Genomic DNA, 17,674 nt, shown 5'->3' on the forward strand with positions numbered 1-17,674 from the left:
GCGAGCGGAGGCAGAAGAGAGGCAAGCGGGGAGGCCTGTGGGCACGGCTAAAGACTAGTCCATTTAAACCACCACTCCCGATCATATTCCTCTCCAACGCCCGTTCAATCCGTTACAAACTGGATGAAATACGACTGCAGATCGCCACTCGACGGACTTTTAATAACTGTTCGTGCATGATTTTCACTGAAACCTGGCTGGACAGCGCCATTCCCGATGCGGCTATCGATCTAGCAGGCCGCACCGCCTATCGAGCCGACAGGTCTGCGGACTCGGGTAAGAAGACTGGCGGGGGGCTGTGCATCTATATTAACAACCTTTGGTGCACGAACGTCACGGTAACGGAAAAACTGTGCAGTACAGAGGTAGAACTGTTGGTGTTAAAGTGCCGTCCATTCTATCTCCCTCGGGAATTTTCTGCCGTTTACATCTGCGCTGTTTACATTCCACCAGATGCTAATGCTAAGCTAGCGTTAGCACAATTGAGCAGCAGCATCAATAACAGCCTGGTAGCACACCCGGACAGTGTCTTTATTGCGGCTGGGGATTTTAACCACGCGGACCTGAAATCTGTACTTCACAATTTCCACCGTAATGTGAAGTGTGCTACCAGAGGAGATGGAACGTTGGACCAGGTGTACACCAACATGGCGAATGCGTACAGAGCCCAGGCTTATCCCCACCTGGGTCTGTCAGACCATCTCTCCCTTCTGCTACACCCAATATACACACAAAAGATCAAGAGCACTGGGATTACAACCAAAACCGTGAGAACATGGCCGCAGGACGCTATTCCGATGCTTCAGGACTGTTTCCACTGCACAGACTGGGATGTATTCAAGGTGCAGGACACTGACAATCGTGTCGCATTGGACAGTTACACCTCCACTGTCTTGGACTACATCTGTTTCTGTGTGGACAATGTAACAACTTGGAAACGATTCCGTGTGTTCCCTAATAATCCACCCTGGATGACACACGGAGTTCAACAACTTATTCGAACAAGGAACAACGCTTTCAAATCCGGGGACCAGGAGGCATACAGTGCTGCCAGGGCCAACCTGAGAAGAGGCATCAAGACTGCCAAGCAGCAGCACAGGAGGCGTATCGAGGCCAGGTTTGAGAACAACACAAACCCAAGGCAGGTCTGGGAGGGCATCAGGGCTATCACGGACTACAAAAGAAGAACACCATCACCCTCAGCCGACAGTTCTACTCTGGCTGAGGATCTAAATCTCTTTTATGCCCGTTTTGACAGGGAGAACACCGACCCTGTCCTGTCCCCTCTCCCCTCAACCGACCCTGCTCCAGTCCTGAGCACTCATGAGCTGAGGCGTGTGTTCCGGAGCATTAACACCAGGAAGGCGGCCGGGCCGGATGGAGTGCTGGGCCGGGTGCTAAAAGACTGTGCTGCGGACCTGGCGGACGTCTTCACCTCTATATATAACACCTCGTTGTCCTGTTCACTGGTACCATCCTGTTTCAAAGCAGCAACCATCGTTCCCATCCCAAAACAGTCAAATGTCACATGTCTGAACGATTTCAGACCTGTGGCACTCACCCCCATTCCCGCCAAATGCCTGGAGAGACTGGTCATTAAACACATCAGAGCTGCTTTTCCACCATCCCTGGACTCGCACCAGTTTGCATACAGGGAGAACCGGTCAACCGAGGATGCGATCGCCACAGTGCTGCACACATTACTGAAGCACTTGGAACACAGGAACACCTATGCACGGCTCCTCTTTGTAGACTACAGCTCGGCTTTTAATACCATCCGGCCATACAAACTCCGTCCCAAACTCCACCAACTGGGACTTAACTCCTCTCTGTGCAACTGGATTGTGGACTTCCTCACTAACCGTAGACAGAGTGTCAGAGTGGGTAAGAACACCTCTTCCACCCTTGTGGTCAACACCGGTGCCCCTCAGGGGTGTGTTCTGAGCCCTCTGCTACACACTCTCTTCACCCATGACTGTATTTCCTCCTGCGCGTCCAATCTCATTGTTAAGTTTGCAGATGACACTACAGTGCTCGGACTTATATCCAACAATGATGAGACAAACTATAGGACAGAGGTGCAACAACTAGAGTCATGGTGCCACGACAATAACTTGGTCTTAAACACCAAAAAGACCAAGGAGATCATTGTAGATTTCCGGAAGAGGGGCCATAACAACCATCTGCCTCTCTTCATTGGCAGTGAGGCGGTGGAGAGGGTGAGCAGTTTTAAATTCTTGGGGGTAACTGTGACCGAGGACCTGTCCTGGGGCAACCATATCACCTCAGTTGTACGGAAGGCCCAACAGCGCCTCTACTACCTGAGGAGACTGCGGAGCGCACACATTCCCAGATCTCTGATGTTGAACTTCTACAACTGTGCCATCAGCAGCGTTCTGACGTATGGATTTCTAGTGTGGTTCCCCAGCTGCACCAAGGCCGATCAGCAAGCACTCCAGCGGGTGGTGAAAGAAGCTGGCAGAATTATTGGAACAAGTCTGCCAGAGATCAGTAATATCTTCCCCACTCGCTGTCTGAGGAGGGTGCACAGTATCCTGCGGGACCAACATCACCCTGCGCGCCACCTTTTCCATCTGCTGCCCTCAGGGAGAAGGTACAGGTCTATACAGGCCAGAACATCCAGACTGGCCAACAGCCTGTATCCACAGGCTGTGAGGCTCCTGAACTCTCTGCCCCCCTCTCACGGACAATAACCATATCCAACTTCTTAATAGCAATGAACTGGTCTGCATTGGTGCATCATATCTTTATTCTCTTCCCCCTCCTGCCCCCCCCCCCTTTCTTAAATAGATAACTATCATATCTGATATCATATCTCACAGTACAATAATATTGAATGGGTTGCATTGTTGTATTTTGTCATGTTTCTCAGGTCTTTGTCTGAATTTCTACGAACATTATTGCTAAGGATTGTCTTATTGCATTGGAGTCACACTGGGTTAAATATGTACACTTGGGTTTTAAGGGGTATTTATTATTTTCTTCTTTTTTTTGGGTTGTATGGAAGCCCCAAACGCAATTTCATTGTTCTTGACAATGACAATAAATAAATAAATACTAAATAAAAATAAAAATACAAACTCCCAGAAAGCCTCAGATCAGCTGAAACACTCAGTTTATTTAAATCCAGGTTGAAGACTCACCTATTCTCAGCTGCATTTGAATAAAGCACCAAATCCACACTTTTAAGCTTAAATTTCAAAACTTACATTAACTACTGATTTTATCTACTGTTCTGATTTTATCTGTTTTGATTTTATATACTGTTTTGTTTGTTTGTTTGTTTGTTAAGTGGGTTAGAGCTCTGGGTAGCTCCCCAGCTGGGTCTAGACTGGGTCTAGAGAGTATTTTAAATTCAGGGAATTTAAAATAGAAAGTAGCTCGTCCACAGAAGGACTGGTAGCTCCCCTTACGATAAGGGTTCAGATCACGCGAACAGGTGTGAATGTGAATGTGTGTGTTTAGTTAGTTTGTTTGTTTGCTTGTTTTAATCAATTTTAAATCATGATTTTTATTTGTTTTTGTTTCTAATGTCTCTGTAAAGCACTTTGAATCACCTTGTTGTTGAATTGTGCTATACAAATAAATTTGCCTTGCCTTGCCTTGGAGTGCTGAAGGGCGCTCTGCCTGGGGACTCTTTTGTCCTACTGGGAGACTTCATGTGGGCAACGACAGTAAGATCTGGAGAGGCATTATTAGGAGGAATTGCCTCTCCAGATCGGAATTCGAGCAGTGTTTTGTTGTTGGACTACTGTACAAACCACAGATTGGCCAAAACAAACATAAGAGTGCCCATAAGGACACTCTATTTTCTGGACACTCGGGTAATGCGTGGTTTCCCTCCATAGGCTTCCTGTTAAATCCAGAATTGAATTCAAAATCCTGCTCCTCACATACAAGGTCTTAAATGATCAGGCCCCATCTTATCTTAATGACCTTGTAGTACCATATCACCCTATTAGAGCACTTCACTCTCGCTCTGCAGGCCTACTTGTTGTTCCTAGAGTATTTAAAAGTAGACTGGGAGGGAGAGCCTTCAGTTTTCAGGCCCCTCTTCTGTGGAACCAGCTTCCAGTTTGGATTCGGGAGACAGACACTATCTGTACTTTCAAGATTAGGCTTAAAACTTTCCTTTTTGCTAAAGCTTATAGTTAGGGCTGGACCAGGTGACCCTGAATCCTCCCTTAGTTATGCTGCAATAGACGTAGGCTGCCGGGGATTCCCATGATGCACTGGGTGATTCTTCTTCACTCACTATGTGTTAATAGACCTCTCTGCATTGATTCATATCTGTTTTTAACCTCTGTCTCTCTTCCACAGCATGTCTTTATCCTGTTTTCCTTCTCTCACCCCAACTGGTTGCAGCAGATGGCTCCGCCCCTCCCTGAGCCTGGTTCTGCCGGAGGTTTCTTCCTGTTAAAAGGATTTTTTCCTTCCCACTGTCACCAAAGTGCTTGCTCATAGGGGGGTCATATGATTGTTGGGCTTTTCTCTGTATCTACTGTACAATATAAAGCGCCTTGAGGTGACTTTTGTTGTGATTTTGGGCTATGTAAATAACATTGAATTGAATTGAATTGAATAAAGAGAGGGCCTGAGCTGTCAACTGATCATCACCTGGTGGGGAGTTGGATCAGGTGATCGAGGAGGACACTGGACAGACCTGGCGCACCTAAACCTATAGTAAGGATTTGCTGGGAGTTCCTAGGAGAGGCCCCAGTCCGCGAGATCTTCAACACACACCTCCACATACCTTCAGCAGCATTTCGAGGGAGACTGGGGACACTGAGTCTGAATGGTCCATGTTCAGCACCTCCATTGCCGAAGCTGCTGCACTGACCTACATCCACAAGGTGGTCGGTGCCTGCCGTGGTGGTCACCCCGAACCAAATGGTGGACACCAGAGGTGAAAGGAGCCACCAGGCTGAAGAAGGAGTCCTATCGGGCTTGGTTAGCCTGTGGGACTCCGGAGGCAGCCGACAGGTATCGACAGGCCAAGCGGAATGCAGCTCGGGCAGTGGTTGAAGCAAAAACTCGGGTGTGGGAGGAGTTCGGAGGGGCCATGGAAATGGAAATAGTTAATTTCTGTATTATATGATTTATTTATTACATTTTATGTGGAGTGAATAAATAAAAGTATATTTACCATGGGCCTTGGAGACAAAGCACGTACAAACTCCAAAACCTGTACAAACCCTGAAGCACTTAAAAACTCCAAAACACGTAAAAACTCGAAAACACGTAAAAACTGCGAAGCACGTACAAAACACAACAGAAGTACTCCAGGATGCTAGGCGCAGTGATGACCTTTTGTTACCTAGTGGCTACACAAGCCAGGAAGTACCAACGACCAGATTTGGTGTGTGGTAGTAGCAGGTAAATGAACATTTTCTTAAATTACACAAACAATACACATATGCTTTCAATTGTGTAATTTAAGTGATCTAGGTAGCTCTGTTTTGGAAGTTCAGTTAACCCTAGAAATGTGTTTTGGAGTTTGTACGTGCTTTGTCTCTAGGGGCCACCACATATATTTATATATAAACATATATAAATAAAACCACTTTTTTTTTTACATTAGTAATTCCTTTTGTGCATAATTTTATGTTCTTGTTAATCATAAATTAATTGCAGCAACAAAACAACCTGAAGAGCCGGTTGGGAGCTGAAAGAGCCAGTTCTCTAAAAAGAGCTGGAAATCCCATCACTGGCACCTCATTTCTAAGGCCAAGCACCATATTCCGCATAATGACCTGGAAAAACGTATTCATGCACTCGTGACTTCCAGCTCTCTTACTACAGCTCTCTTTACATTGGCCTTTTCTCCTCCCTTCTCCTTAGACTGTAGACTCTCCAGAATGCTGTGGCACACCTTTTGACGGGTAGCAGGAAATTTTCTTCCATTATTCCTGTTCTTGCTGACTTGCACTGGCTGCCAGTTAAATACCGTATTCATTTTAAAATACTACTCTTCACGTACAAAATTATCAATAATTTGGCGCTGAGCTACCTCAATGAGTGTCTTTGATTACACACTCCTGTCAGAGCACTTAGATCTGCTACTCAACTTCTTCTGCAGCATCCTCATTCTCGGCTGAAGTCTCGGAGCGACCATGTGTTTGCTGTAGCTGCCCCAGTCTTATGGAACAATCTTCCTGTTGCGTCTGACTCTATGCCATTGTTTGAATCACGGATAAAGACTTATTTATTTAATATTGCTTTTCCACCTAGCTAATATTTGGTGTGCGTTGATACATTTTTATCCATTATGCTTTCTTAACTACTTCTATGTATTATGGTTGTCATGGTTTTATAATTGATACGTGCCAAATGCTTTCTCTTATCGCTCCCTTCTCCTTTTTCCTGTTGTCAAGCACCTTGGTATACCCTTGGGTTTTTTAGTGTGTTTTACAAAGAAAGTTTATTATTATTATTTGCGTTGGGTGAATGCTGAGTATTTGTATATGTGTGCACAGGGATGGAAATGCACATTTGTGTCTCTGTGTGCCTGTCTGTCTGTGTCCATATGTCAGGTCAGGTCTTAGACTCCACCTCTCTGGGAACATCTCAGGCCCTCCAAAGTATGGAAGTCTATCTCCCCTCATCACACCGCCTGCCGGTGGCTGATGCCCTCAGGCGTCAGTGTGTTGGTGGTTCTTGGTGTCCGGGGCTCAGGTATGTACCGGCTAACTGCCTGTGGCTGCTTGGCGAAGCCTGGCGCCCGGGGAGTGGGGGGGCCCTCAGGCCTCTGGGCCTGCAGCTCGGTTCACTTTGGCACAGGTGGCTGCCGGCAGAGCCCGTGGGCACACGACTGCAACCCCCTCTGGCCTCTGCTCCATGGCTGCTGTGGGACCCCTCATTTGGGGCTCTCCTCAGCTCTTCCCAGGAGGGTGGCACAGATGCCTCTCCGGTGGTCCTCCTCGGGCTCTCGCACTGTGGGGCCTGGATCTCCTCCATGCCTGCTTCATGCCCTGGGGGACGGGGCTATGGCTCCCCACACACTCCTCAAACAGAACGCTACATAGAGAAGCCTTTTGAATACAAGCACGCTGATCCACACAGGTGTGCACAGTTCATAGACACAAACTACACCTTTCTTGACTGCTACCTCAAAGCACAGTGTGCGGTGTCATCCCCTCGAAACTTTCCATGAAGCTTGTCGACCTTGGGCTGGGAACACCGATCTGCAGATGGATTCTAAACTTCCTCACAAACAGGCCCCAGGTGGTGAGAGTTGGTAAGCACACCTCATCACTCATCCTAAACACAGGTACGCCACAGGGTTGTGTGCTTAGCCCCCTCCTATATTCCCTGTTCACACACGACTGTGTTGCTAAACAAGAGTCCAACATCATCATCAAGTTTGCGGATGACACAACCATCATAGGCCTCATCACAGGCAATGATGAGACGGCCTATAGAGAGGAGGTGATGTACGCTGTACGAGTGGTGGCTGGAAAATAACCTGACTCTCAACATCAGCAAAACTAGAGAGATGATAGTGGAATACTGGAAACGACCAGTCAGAGAACACCAGCCCATCCACATCAACGGTGTCAAGGTCGAAAGGGTCAGCAGCTTCAAATTCCTTGGAGTCAACATCACCGAGACGTATCCTGGACCCTTGACACAGACACTGCTATCAGGAATGCTCGCCAGCGGCTTTACTTCCTGAGGAGGCTGAGGAAGTTTAGCATGAACGCCAACATCACCTCAAATTTTTCCAGGTGTGCAATTGAGAGCTTGCTGACGAGCTACATCACAGTTTGGTACGGAAGCTGCTCTGCCAGCAGCCGTAAATCACTACAGAGGGTGGCGAAGGCAGCAGAGCACATCACTGGCACGAGGCTTCCTGCCATTCAGGACATTTATTTCCAGCGATGCCTCCGTAAAGCACACAGCATCATCAAGGACCACAGCCACCCAGCACATCAGCTGTTCTCCTTGTTACCATCTGGCAGACGTTACAGGAGTCTGTCTGCTCGGACTACAAGACTAAAGAACAGTTTTTACCATCAAGCCATAAGACACCTCAACCACAACAGTTAAACACACACAACACAGCACTCAGAAGCTACCCTGCAGCTTCACAAGTACTCTGTATAATCTGCACCGATCACTCCACTTTATTGTTATTGATATTTATATTTAAAAGTGCAATACTGTAATTTTCTGCTTTGTATTCCTGTGCAATATCCCATCTGCCCTCCTGTCATATTTCTTTTCAAGATTTTCTTATTTAATCACTAGTGTACATATATTTATATTTATAGATATGAAAGAAAGTCACCACGCACGTGCTATGATGCATTCACGGTACATGGGAAAACTCAGCATTTAACAAAACAGTAAAACTTCAAATTAGAATAAAAACAGAATACAATTGGCAATAAAATAACCATGGGTTACACTCTCCCCCTCTAAACGGCATGAGTCCCTTCATGCATCGTTGACCAACTGGGGCCTGGTAAAGGTGACACGACAGTTTTGGAGAATCCAACACCTAAGGTTTGGAAAAAGGAGCTAATAGCCAAGGTCAGCGGCTCTCCTAACTCATCATAAGTGAATTTCTGAGGTGGGCGTCTTTCTCTGTCAGAGCGCCTCAACCTCACTGGTTCTGTAGCACCAGCATCAGTACTAACAGCATCATCATTAATGACTGCAGGCTCTGGTGGAGTGAAATCTGCATCAGTCATGGTAGGTGTCAAGTTGGGCTCGAGAATGTCAATCACAACATGGTCTGAAGACCTAGCATCGGAAGGAACATAGTCCACATGACTTGTGTTAGAGACTTCAGGTTGTGTCAAGGTAGGTTTTCCAATATCAGGTAAGGACGTTTCCGGTACAGCAGTGTCAGGGGATGATACAGGGGGATGACTGTCCAATTGCTGTTGGGCTTTAGGATGAGCTGACTCAATTTGAATGTAAGGGGCTTTTGTGATGATTTGTGGATTCCATGTGCCAAAACATAATTCCTCTTCATCACTCATCTCATCACTGTACTCTCCTCCATTATCCTTGTCGTTGCCTTTTGTGCAGTTTGGTTTACTCCTGGTCCTCATTTTCCTTTGATTCACATTTTGAGAGTCCGATCCAACCTGATCTTCAACAGGTAAGAACCCGCAAGGGAGAAGCAAATCCCGGTGCAATGTACGCTGGGGGCCGTCTCCGTTTTCCAGTCTGACAACATACACTGGGCTGTCTTTGACCCGTTTGACAACAATGTGAATATTTTGTTCCCAACGGTTAGCAAGTTTGTGCTTCCCTCTAACATTTACGTTCCTTACTAAAACTCTGTCACCTGGAAACAGTTCTGCAGCCTTGATCTTTTTATCAAACCTCATTTTATTCTTCTCACTAGGGCAGGGCGATATGGCAAAAAATATTTATCACGATATAGATTTGAAAATTTGCGATAACGATATAACTGACGATATAATTGACGCAAAACAAAATACAACTCTACAACTTTTTTAGTGGAAAAAAACCCCATCAATTTGTTTTTGTTTAAACAAGCAGCTGTTTATTTTAACGTGCATTACAGCCACACAAAATTCAACAGTGGTTATCCTGTTATATACATGGTTATCCATAATCATGTATATCCACAAAACTTAAGAGGTGCTTTGTAACAAAAGTGCAGTGTGCAAAATCAATAAGTCAAATAATAATATTGCACAAACTCTTGAGTAAAAACAAAACAAACAAAAAACAGATAAATTATGCTACTGCTCCTGGAAGTTTTTCTACATTTCAAGTTTTAAGATTCTTTGTCAGAAACACTAACATGTTCACAGATGCGGGCTTAAGGGAGGACCTTTGACAAGTTACAACATTTCCACCTGTGCTGAACAACCTTTCAGATGCAGAGCTAGTTGCTGGAATGCAGAGGTATTTCCTAGCTAATCTGCTGATGTGGGGAAAGTTTACTGTGTGAACTTTCCACCACGAAAGAGGATCACACTCACTGTCTGCTGGTGGACTATTCACATAACATCTCAGTTCATGATAACCTCTCTGCAGTTACCTCCATCTTGCCACTAACTGGTCCCTTCAAAAAACTCCCGAGACTCTTCTTTTGCTTTTTAACAGCTCCCTGATTTGTTTGGTCACCAGTAGATGTATGAAGTGTTTCTGAAAAACCTGTGATACCCTGGTGTGGGACAAGATGCTCTAGTTCACTCATGACTTGAACTTTGATGGCTTTGCTTTCTCTCTCACTGAAATATTCTGTATGAAACCGTGGATCAAGGAAAGAAGCCATGTTAACAAGCCTCTCTGTGACACTGTCTGTGTAGCTTTTGTTCATGTAGTCAAGTATTGCTGTTTTGATGTCTTTGGTCAGCTCAGTGTCACCTTCTTTTACTTTTAACATGTCATTGTTAAACATCTGAAGAACAGGCTTAACACATGAAATGGTTACATACTCTTCAGCAGAGAAAGCATCTGTAAACTCTAGGAGTGGATTCAGTGCAGTGCTGACCGAGTCAAGCACTTCAATGTCTTGCCATGTCAACATGAGGTGCCTTGTGGTTTTATCAGCAGCTAAAACCTGTGTTATAGCTTTTTCTTGTTCCAGCAGCCGTTGGATCATTCTCTGCTTTGAACCCCAACGAGTGCAACATTCAGTTATGAGTTTGTGTTCTGGTAGGCCCAGTTCCTTTTGGGCAGCCTGCAGAGCTCGCTGGCGCTTCCAGCTATGGCCAAAAGCAGCAACAATCTTCTTTCCCACTCCAACTGCTCGTTCGATCCTTGGGTCCTTCACACTTCTTTCTAAAAGACATACATTTAAAAGGAAACACAGTTTCAACAGCACTATTAATGCGGTGTGGAATGTGACATTTAAGTTGTATAACACACAATTATTTACACACACATCTCTCTCTCTCTCTCTCTCTCTAATATATATATATATATATATATATATATATATATATATATATAGATATAGATATAGATATAGATATATATTGTGTATTTTGTTGTACAGTTATTTTATTTTCAACTTTAATTTATATATTTTATCTTATTCTTCCCAGTTAAATTTACCCTTCATTCTAATTTGTGTTGTACAGTTATTTCATTTTTAACCTTAATTTATATTTTATTCCTTCCTAGTTAAATTTACCCTTTTTAATTTTTCATATTTATTTCCTATCTTATTCATAGCCTTTCCTTTTTTGTTTTCTTTAGGTCACGAGCAGTTGTCCAAGCATTTCACTACATATCGTACTGTGTATGACTGTGTACGTGACAAATAAAATTTGAATTTGATTTGAATTTGATATATATATATATATATATATATATATATATATATATATATATATATATATATATATAGATATATAGATATAGATATATATAGATATAGATATATATAGATATAGATATATATAGATATATAGATATCTATATATATATATATATATATATATATATATATATATATCTATAGATATATATATCTATAGATATATATATCTATATCTATATATATATAGATATAGATATAGATATATCTTGCAGTACAACTACCCACATTCAGAGATTAATAACACAAACAGTATTATTACCATCATTTAAACTAATACAATAAGTTCTTAATCTGACGTTATAATTAACTTACCTATAGCAAAAAAACCCCAAAAAAACGTACATATTGCAATGTGCAGGCGATGTCCGAAGCATGAAAGTCTGGTCCAGTTGTTGAGTGCGACGGCTTTCACAATGTTGGCCCCGTTGTCAGTCGTCACACACACTTGTTTTTCCTCCTGAAGATTCCACGAGCTGAGGAACTCTTTTAAGACTCTGGCTATATTTTCCCCAGTATGGTCCTCGGGGAAAAAACATGTTTCGAGGCACTTGTTTTGTAGCTTCCAGTCTTTGTCCACATAATGTATTGTGAGGCTCATGTAGGGGTCTGATGTTCGGCTTGACCACATGTCCGTGGTGGACGCAAAAAACTCCACCGAAGATAACGCATTTGACACCTCAGTACGGATCTCTTCATATAAAGCAGGCAAGGCGACTTTAGAGAAGTATTTCTTTGTGGGTAGCTTGTAGCGTGGATCGAACGTTTTAAGCATCTTTTTGAAACCTTCTCTTTCCACACTCTGAATAGGCATCATATCCCTGGCTAAACAATGTGTCACTGCATTAGTTAGCTCCCCCCAGCGTTTGTTACTTTTGTCATAAGGCATGGAGCTATTTAAAGCTACGTTGATTGTTTGTTGAGTCATCTTCTTTGGTCTTACCACCTCGCTAGTTGAAGCGGACAACTCTTCACGTGCTTTAATGGCTTTTTTGTACTCAGAGGAGTGCTTCTGCTTCAAATGATAAAATAGGTTTGTAGTGTTTCCTCCCTTCGCCGCGATGGCCCGCTTGCATGTTCTACAAAAAATTTTGCTTTGGTGGGTATCCGATGGACGAAAACCAAACCACTTCCACACCACCGAAGTTGCACCGTTTTTACTGACCAATTCTGGCTCACCTGCTTCATTCAAAGACGCGCCTTCATCCGTGTCATCCTCCATTGCCGCCATACTTTTTCTGCCATGTGCGTATGAAAACAAAGGCACTGCGCATGCGCATTTTGCCCACATTCTATCGCGATATTTCATTTTCCTATCGTTGCCAAACTTTATACCGGTATTATCGTGAACGGTATAATATGGCCCAGCCCTACTTCTCACCCATCTTTTGTGAGTGTTCGCTGGCAAGGGTGTAACTCTCTTGGAGGTTTTGGCGAAGACCTTTAACATAGTCAGAGTAAGACTTTGGGCTGGTTTTGCCCGGGTGAGTACCAAGGACAAGATCAATAGGCAACCTCGGCTGTCTGCCGAACATAAGTTCGTATGGACAGTACCCTGTTGTGTCATTTCGTGTACAGTTGTAGGCATGTGTTAATGGCCTAACAAAGTCTCTCCAATGATACTTGTCTTTGTCCTCCAGTGTGCCTAACATGTCTAAGACAGTCCTATTGTACCTTTCCACCGGGTTTCCTCGTGGATGATAGGGCGTTGTGCGAATTTTGCTTGTCCCAATCAATGTGCAGAGCTCTTTCACAAGCTTAAATTCGAAATCTCTGCCTTGGTCACTAAGCAGACGACTAGGGATACCATAGGGGATGATGAGGTGATCCCTAAGGGCCCTGGCTATTGTCTTAGCCTTTTGATCTTTTGTCGGGACCGCGACTGCAAATTTTGTGAAATGGTCCGTCAATACTAACACATTTCTGGTGTCTCGACTATCGGGCTCAATACACAAGTAATCAATGCACACTAGCTCAAGAGGGTAAGTTGCCTGGATATTCTGTAGTGGAGCAGCCTTTTGGGGAAGGGCCTTCCTCATGAGACAACGTGAGCATTTCTTACACTTCTCTTCAATGGACTGAGCCATTCGTGGCCAGTAGAACCTTGGCCGAGCGAGATGTAAGGCACGCTCAACCCCGAGGTGACCAACCTCGTCGTGTACACCTTTCAGGGCTCTGTCGCGGTACTTTTGGGGCAGCACTAAATGGTACACAAGGGAATCTCTGTCATTGAATTTCCTGTAAAGCACGCCATTACTGAGCTCGAGTTTGTTCCATTGTTTCAGAAGGAGTTTAACATCTGACGATTCAAGATTTGTTTCTTTGGGGCTGGGTTTCAAGCCTCTTCTCAACAGGGCTATAACACGAGCGAGAGAAGGATCATCCTTTTGTGCAGCGCACCAATCAGCATCTGTCATTGAGGGTAAGATGTCTTCTCCATAAGCCTCAGTGACTGAGCTGGGGTCAATAGCAAGACTCTGGACAACTGAGAGGGTTTCTGAATGGCATGACACTGAGTGACGCTGACACAAGGCAGAAAACGTTTCATGGTCAAGATTGTTTGGCATGCTAATGAGACATTCTTTCATATCATCAATGCGAGCTTTTTCTTTGACAAATGCCTCATCTTCATGAGGAGGCTCTTGGGGCCGCTGTGACAACCCATAAGCATCTTTGTTTGCTTGACCTGCCCTGTACTTAATATTGAAATTGTAAGTAGACAAGGCAGCCAGCCACCTGTGTCCTGCCGCATCTAATTTTGCAGTTGTCAAAACATAAGTTAGCGGGTTATTGTCGGTCAGGACTGTGAAGCTAGAACCGTAAAGGTAGTCATTGAACTTTTCACACACAGCCCACTTGAGGGCTAAGAATTCAAGTTTGTGTGTGGGATAGTTCTGTTCACTCTTAGAAAGCCCCCTGCTAGCGTAAGCAACTGCTCTCAGCCTCCCCTCTTGCTCCTGATAGAGCGCAGCTCCCAACCCATCCCGACAAGCATCCATGTGCAATACATAGGGGAGTTGAGGGTTGGCAAAAGCAAGAATTGGTGCAGAAGTCAGCTTTTCGATTATTGTTCGGAAGGAGGTTTCACACTCATGAGTCCATTGTTCCCCGAGAGGCTGAGTGGGACTGTAAGAAAGTCTGGGCGGTTCTCTTTTGTAAATCTTGCCTCTCTTCTTCGGTGGCCGGTAACCGGCAGTGAGACGATTCAACGGTTTGGCTATCTTGGAGTACCCTTCAACGAAACGCCTATAGTATCCAGCGAAGCCTAAAAAACATTTAAGCTCTTTGAAATTGGATGGGCGCGGCCAACATTTCAGAGCAGAGATCTTTTCAGGATCGGTGTGGACTCCGTGAGCATCCACAACATGCCCTAAATACTTCACAGATGTTTTGAAGAAGTGGCATTTTTCTGGGGATAATTTAAGACCGTAGTCTCTCAAGCGAGTAAGAACTTTCGTTAGCCTGGATTCGTGCTCTTCTAATGTGTCTGAGAACACAATCAGGTCGTCTAAAAAGACAAGCACTTCGGTGAGGTGGAGATCACCCACACACTTCTCCATCAGGCGTTGGAAGGTGCTTGGGGCATTTGTAACACCCTGTGGCATCCTATTAAATTCATAGAAGCCAAGAGGACACATAAAGGCTGTCTTAGGCTTGTCCTCCTCGGCTACCTCCACCTGATAGTAACCGGACTTAAGGTCCATGACCGAAAACCATTTAGCTCCACTCAGAGCTGTGAATGTCTCCTCAATATTTGGCAGGGCATATGCATCTTGAATAGTTCTTAGATTTAGTTTACGGTAATCTATGCAAAGCCTTATCGAGCCATTCTTTTTCCTTACCAATACAATTGGTGAGGCGAAAGGACTTTGTGACTCTCGAATGATGCCTGCATCCAGTAATTCTCTTAGATGTTGTTTGACAGCTTCTCTGTCACTTGGGTGTATGGGCCTCGGCCGCTCTTTGAAAGGTGTTTCATTGTTCAATTTGATTTGGTGCTTCACAGCTGTGGTGTGGCCATGGGACATGTCATCGAGAGCAAAAACTTCAGGGATGGATCTCAGTTTTCCCAGAATTCGCTCTTTCCATTGCTCTGGGATGGGAGAATCATCAAGGTTGAATGTGAGGTTGTCGCTGTCTGGTTCATTTTGACTTGGAGGATTCCGAGTTTGACTCGATGCTAGTGGGGAAACGTGTTGAGCTGCACAAGCTTGAGCGACAATGCTATTTGACTGCAACGTAACAGCATGTTCACTAACATTGTGTACAATGACAGGTACTTTACTGCTGGAATTAAAAGGAATGTCTACTAAAGCCGATTCAAGAAGCAATCCACCTGGTAACTTGTATTGCTCATGCGGCTCAAGGACAAAACTTGTGTTCCGGTTGTTCTTTCTTAACCTCACATTTCCCATTAGGCATTGTTTGTGTCTTGCAGGGATTGTCACTGCCCCTTTGCTATGCAACATGACAGGGCAGGAATGAGTATCATTTCTTTGTACTTGGGCAACATGTTGAAGGATCGTTGCAAACTGCTTAGAGTGTAGCTTACGAATGAACTTGGGACCATCTTGATGTACTAACTGTCCATAAACCCGTAAAAGCACATTTGTCCCTATCAACAGCGGAATTCTACTGTTAAAGTGACACTCAGGAACAACAAGGGCCAAGACAGCTAATTGTTGTTCTTTGCCTGCAATGTTTTCGGGAAATGTAATGCAAGTCTGAACGTAACCCAAGTATGGCACGTTTTGCCCTCCTGCTCCTTCAATTTCAAGAAGAGCATGTATTGGCTGGATGGGAAGGTGGGAAAGGTGCATCTTGTGAAAAGACTCAGAAATGGTTGTAACCTGTGAGCCTGAGTCCATTATGGATTCACAGGGTACCCCGTCAGCAAGTACTGAGTCTGCACAGCGTGGGCCTATGAGACCTTGAGGGAAGAAGAAGTTAGGATCTAGGCTGTCTATGGGATGAATGGGTTCAGTGATTTGCACTTCAGGACCACAAGCTAATGTTTCGGGACTGGGGAAATCAAGGGTTTCAGCTCCTGGGTGTCCCACAACAGGAGCTGCCACTAGTTTAAAGCAAACGGGGCTGTGGCCTGTCGTGCAGCAAAATCAGCCTGTTTCTTCCTCAACTCTGCATGCTTTTCTCGGACAAGTGTGGGATTAGCATCATTTGTGCAGCTTACTGCGATATGATTGTCTTCCCCACACTTAAAGCAAAACCATGCCCTAGGTGTGCCAGGGACTTTAGCAAATGTCTGTGAGTTTCTGGTGTTGACAGCTAGAGAATTTTTGGGCTCATATATCTCAGGTTTGGTTGAATATCTTTGGCTTTGGACAAGCATTTGGACTTGTTTGGTCAACTCAGCTATTTGACTTTCAAACTTGGCAGTTTCATTCGGTTTTGGGTTCACAGATTTGGATTTAGTGCTTACAAGAGGTTCAGTACTTGGGGTGGTGCTCCTTGGCCTTTGAGTTAAAGTTAACTGTTCAACTTGCTTTGTGAGTTCATTGACTTTTTGTTCGAGTTTCACAGCTTCACTGTCGGTTGGAGTAGGAGTCGCAAGTGGCGCTTGGCCAAAGGTGGGCATACTAAAAACTGAGTGTGCATGTGCAGCAGCTTTTGTTGCACCCAAATGTTTCTTCATGCGGTCCAACTTGGCGAAACGACGCTCTTCCTCAGTCCTTAACATGAGGAGAAGCTCCGAAAATGAGGGTGGAAAGCTCTTTTTTGCTTCAAGCTGGAGACTTATTATCAAGCTTTGGTCCCAGCAACCTCTAATTAAGTGCTTAAGAAGCAGTCAAAGAAAAAAATGATTTGAGATCAGAAGGAACAACAGAGGAAGGAATGAGAACACAGATAGAAACATGTGAGTGAAGTTGGCCCCCCCCACCTTCTTCAAATCCAACAAAAGTGGTATCAAACGTTTGTGCTACGTTTGTGCTGGTTTGTGCTGCAAAAATTGTCGTTTGTGCTACTATCATTTTAAAGATATTAATAAAAATTTCTAGAGGTCATCAAGGCAAGGCAAGGCAAGGCAAATTTATTTGTATAGCACATTTCAACAACAAGGTGATTCAAAGTGCTTTACAGAGACATTAGAAACAAAAACAAATAAAAATCATGATTTAAAATTGATTAAAACAAGCAAACAAACAAACTAACTAAACACACACATTTCACACCTGTTCGCGCGATCTGAACCCTTATCGTAAGGGGAGCTACCAGTCCTTCTGTGGACGAGCTACTTTCTATTTTAAATTCCCTGAATTTAAAATACTCTCTAGACCAAGTCTAGACCCAGTTGGGGAGCTACCCAGAGCTCTAATCCCA

General features: G+C 44.4%; 1 protein-coding gene across 1 annotated transcript; it reads right to left on the bottom strand.

Annotated features, from left to right (window-relative positions):
- Positions 1–10,024: 10,024 nt before the first annotated feature.
- Positions 10,025–12,694, bottom strand: LOC308409712 (E3 SUMO-protein ligase ZBED1-like; the record flags this gene model as incomplete). The annotated part of the gene is made up of 2 exons (XM_080902651.1): positions 11,651–12,694; positions 10,025–10,794 (listed from the first exon to the last, which is right to left on the bottom strand). The coding sequence occupies exons 1-2, from the start codon at positions 12,642–12,644 to the stop codon at positions 10,025–10,027; spliced, it is 1,764 nt and encodes a 587-aa protein (XP_080758777.1). The 5' UTR covers positions 12,645–12,694.
- Positions 12,695–17,674: the final 4,980 nt, after the last annotated feature.

The sequence above is a fragment of the Rhamphochromis sp. 'chilingali' genome (assembly GCF_963969265.1).
Source record: "Rhamphochromis sp. 'chilingali' genome assembly, chromosome: 1".
Taxonomy (NCBI): Eukaryota; Metazoa; Chordata; class Actinopteri; order Cichliformes; family Cichlidae; genus Rhamphochromis; species Rhamphochromis sp. 'chilingali'.